Source organism: Cupressus sempervirens, chromosome 10 (genome assembly GCF_028749045.1).
Source record: "Cupressus sempervirens isolate cs-2001-9-10 chromosome 10, ASM2874904v1, whole genome shotgun sequence".
Taxonomy (NCBI): Eukaryota; Viridiplantae; Streptophyta; class Pinopsida; order Cupressales; family Cupressaceae; genus Cupressus; species Cupressus sempervirens.
This window is the reverse complement of record NC_143127.1, coordinates 881,932,146-881,934,039: the sequence shown is the minus strand read 5'-3', so window position 1 is coordinate 881,934,039 and position 1,894 is coordinate 881,932,146. Positions and strand designations below refer to the sequence as shown.

The following is a 1,894-nucleotide window of genomic DNA, read 5'->3' as shown; positions in this document are numbered from 1 at the left end:
TAATGATGTCTGTATATGTCGGATCCCAATTGTGACAGTCGAAAATAACACATTACATATCTTCCTAGAATGTTCTTGACAGGAAGAGATCCCCTGTTTTAAAATAAGACAAATCAGAGTTAGTCCATTTAAAAGTCAGATATACAAATATAGGTGGCACACAGTCTATTAGAAACTTAAGCTTCCACTCTACTTAGCAAACATGAGAGTCACAGTTGTTGTTCCGGTTATCACCCATCACAAAAACATAGCCATGAGGCACATGCTGCAAATGGATATAACATGAAATGTAGAGATTTTAGTTAACTTGTTTATTGATCGTGTAATCAATGAATGACAAAAGGATATCTGATGTGTGAAACCTCTATCTTTATGGATATTGTAACTTTAATTCCCAGATGAGTATTGTTTCCAGTGTATCAAATTATGTTAATTTATTAGGATTCAACTGTGTGGAGGGTTTGAGTCAAAACTTATACATTAAGCATATTTTGCAGCGGGACCATTGTCTTCTACACCCAATATGTTCCCAGCATTCAATGGCACAATTTCCTGAAATCTGTAAAGAAAAGAAAGAAAACCAGATGTTTAATGTTTACAACTATGAACACTTCAAAGAAATATAATAACATGTCAATGCCCCTTATTTATGAGAATTCATCTGGTAGATTAATTACCACTCTGAGCATGGATGAAAATGCTGATTTGAATGTTTATGTACACTTATTAAGTTTTAATGGAAAGACCTTATTCATGCCAAAATTTAAATGAAAATTGATTAGGATAGAAGGATTTTAATGAGTTCCAGACTAAGGAAAAAGGCACTAGTACAGGGAGAGCCATCTTGCACCTTCTGAGACATGTTTTGAAGACAAACACATCTCTGGTATGAGATATGTCTCCATTAATTTTTAGAAATTGAAGAATTTTGCAATACAAGTTAAAAGCAAAAAAGATCAAATAAATAAAACAAGAATATATAATGTTTCAAGCCGATAATTTGAATGATACAGAAATCCATGTAAAGTTTTAGCGATCAGGTATACACCTTTTAAGAGGGACATAAACAATTGTATGACTGATCCTTTGTTAGAGAGAACCTTCACTATTAGCATTCTTGTATGACTAATATACTATTCTTATTTTCAAAGTTCTATACCATGGAATTTTCAAAAATTGTTAATTTTTTTTTTAAAATACCTCCAAGTCTATGGAAAAGAAATTTAAAAACAAATAAACCCTCCAAAAAATATTTTTCTTTAATTAGCTTCCATCTCTGAGATTTGAATATTGATTATTAGATAGGTTCAAGAGATACTAACCAGTGTCAGATGCCAAATAGATGATCGCCATGGCAACATCCCATTTTTCTCCTTCTTTATAAAGAGGTTGGTTTTTCTGAAGATCGCCTAGGAATTCCTTGGGTGAAAGTATGTCCATTCCAGGAATACCTTCAATTGGACCAAATGCAATACCATTTACACGTATTCCATACTCTGTCCCCCACTCTAAAGCCATAGATCTTGTAAGACTATCAACAACTGCATGTAAACAAAACAAAACTTTGCTAGATAACTTGTTTAAATTATTATGTAAGTAAAATGACTCTCATGTTTATGCTGAAACATTTAAATTTATTAAATAGTTAATTCAAATCTTAATCCAAGAAGAATATAATGATTAAAAATGAACCTTTGCAGTAGAGACATGAATTTGATACCAGAAAGTTGAGGTACTGTATTGTAGCACTTAAGTTTAAAATAACACTAGCCTCTGAAGGAGGCTTTCCAATTCCACCTTCCCTCAAATACTTCAATGCTGCTTGACTCATTGTAAATGTGCCAACATCATCAATATCCAGTACTGCAACCACATGTAATTTATCTAACTTCAT

At 32.3% G+C, this 1,894-nt stretch overlaps 1 protein-coding gene across 1 annotated transcript; it reads right to left on the bottom strand.

Annotated features, from left to right (window-relative positions):
- Nucleotides 1–480: 480 nt before the first annotated feature.
- LOC149536806 (peroxisomal 2,4-dienoyl-CoA reductase [(3E)-enoyl-CoA-producing]-like) lies at nucleotides 481–1,894 on the bottom strand. Its single transcript, XM_089806352.1, has 4 exons — nucleotides 1,693–1,894; nucleotides 1,323–1,541; nucleotides 832–883; nucleotides 481–559 (listed from the first exon to the last, which is right to left on the bottom strand). The coding sequence occupies exons 1-4, from the start codon at nucleotides 1,892–1,894 to the stop codon at nucleotides 481–483; spliced, it is 552 nt and encodes a 183-aa protein (XP_089662478.1).

Bases quoted from the DNA above. Each gene is read 5' to 3' on its own strand.
- LOC149536806 (XM_089806352.1), bottom strand. From the start codon at position 1,894: ATGAAGTTAGATAAATTACATGTGGTTGCAGTACTGGATATTGATGAT. The intron at 1,542-1,692 runs GTTCATTTTTAA...GTTTACATGCAG, and splicing joins TTCATGTCTCTACTGCAAAG to TTGTTGATAGTCTTACAAGA. The intron at 884-1,322 runs GTTAGTATCTCT...ATCTCATACCAG, and splicing joins CTATTTGGCATCTGACACTG to AGATGTGTTTGTCTTCAAAA.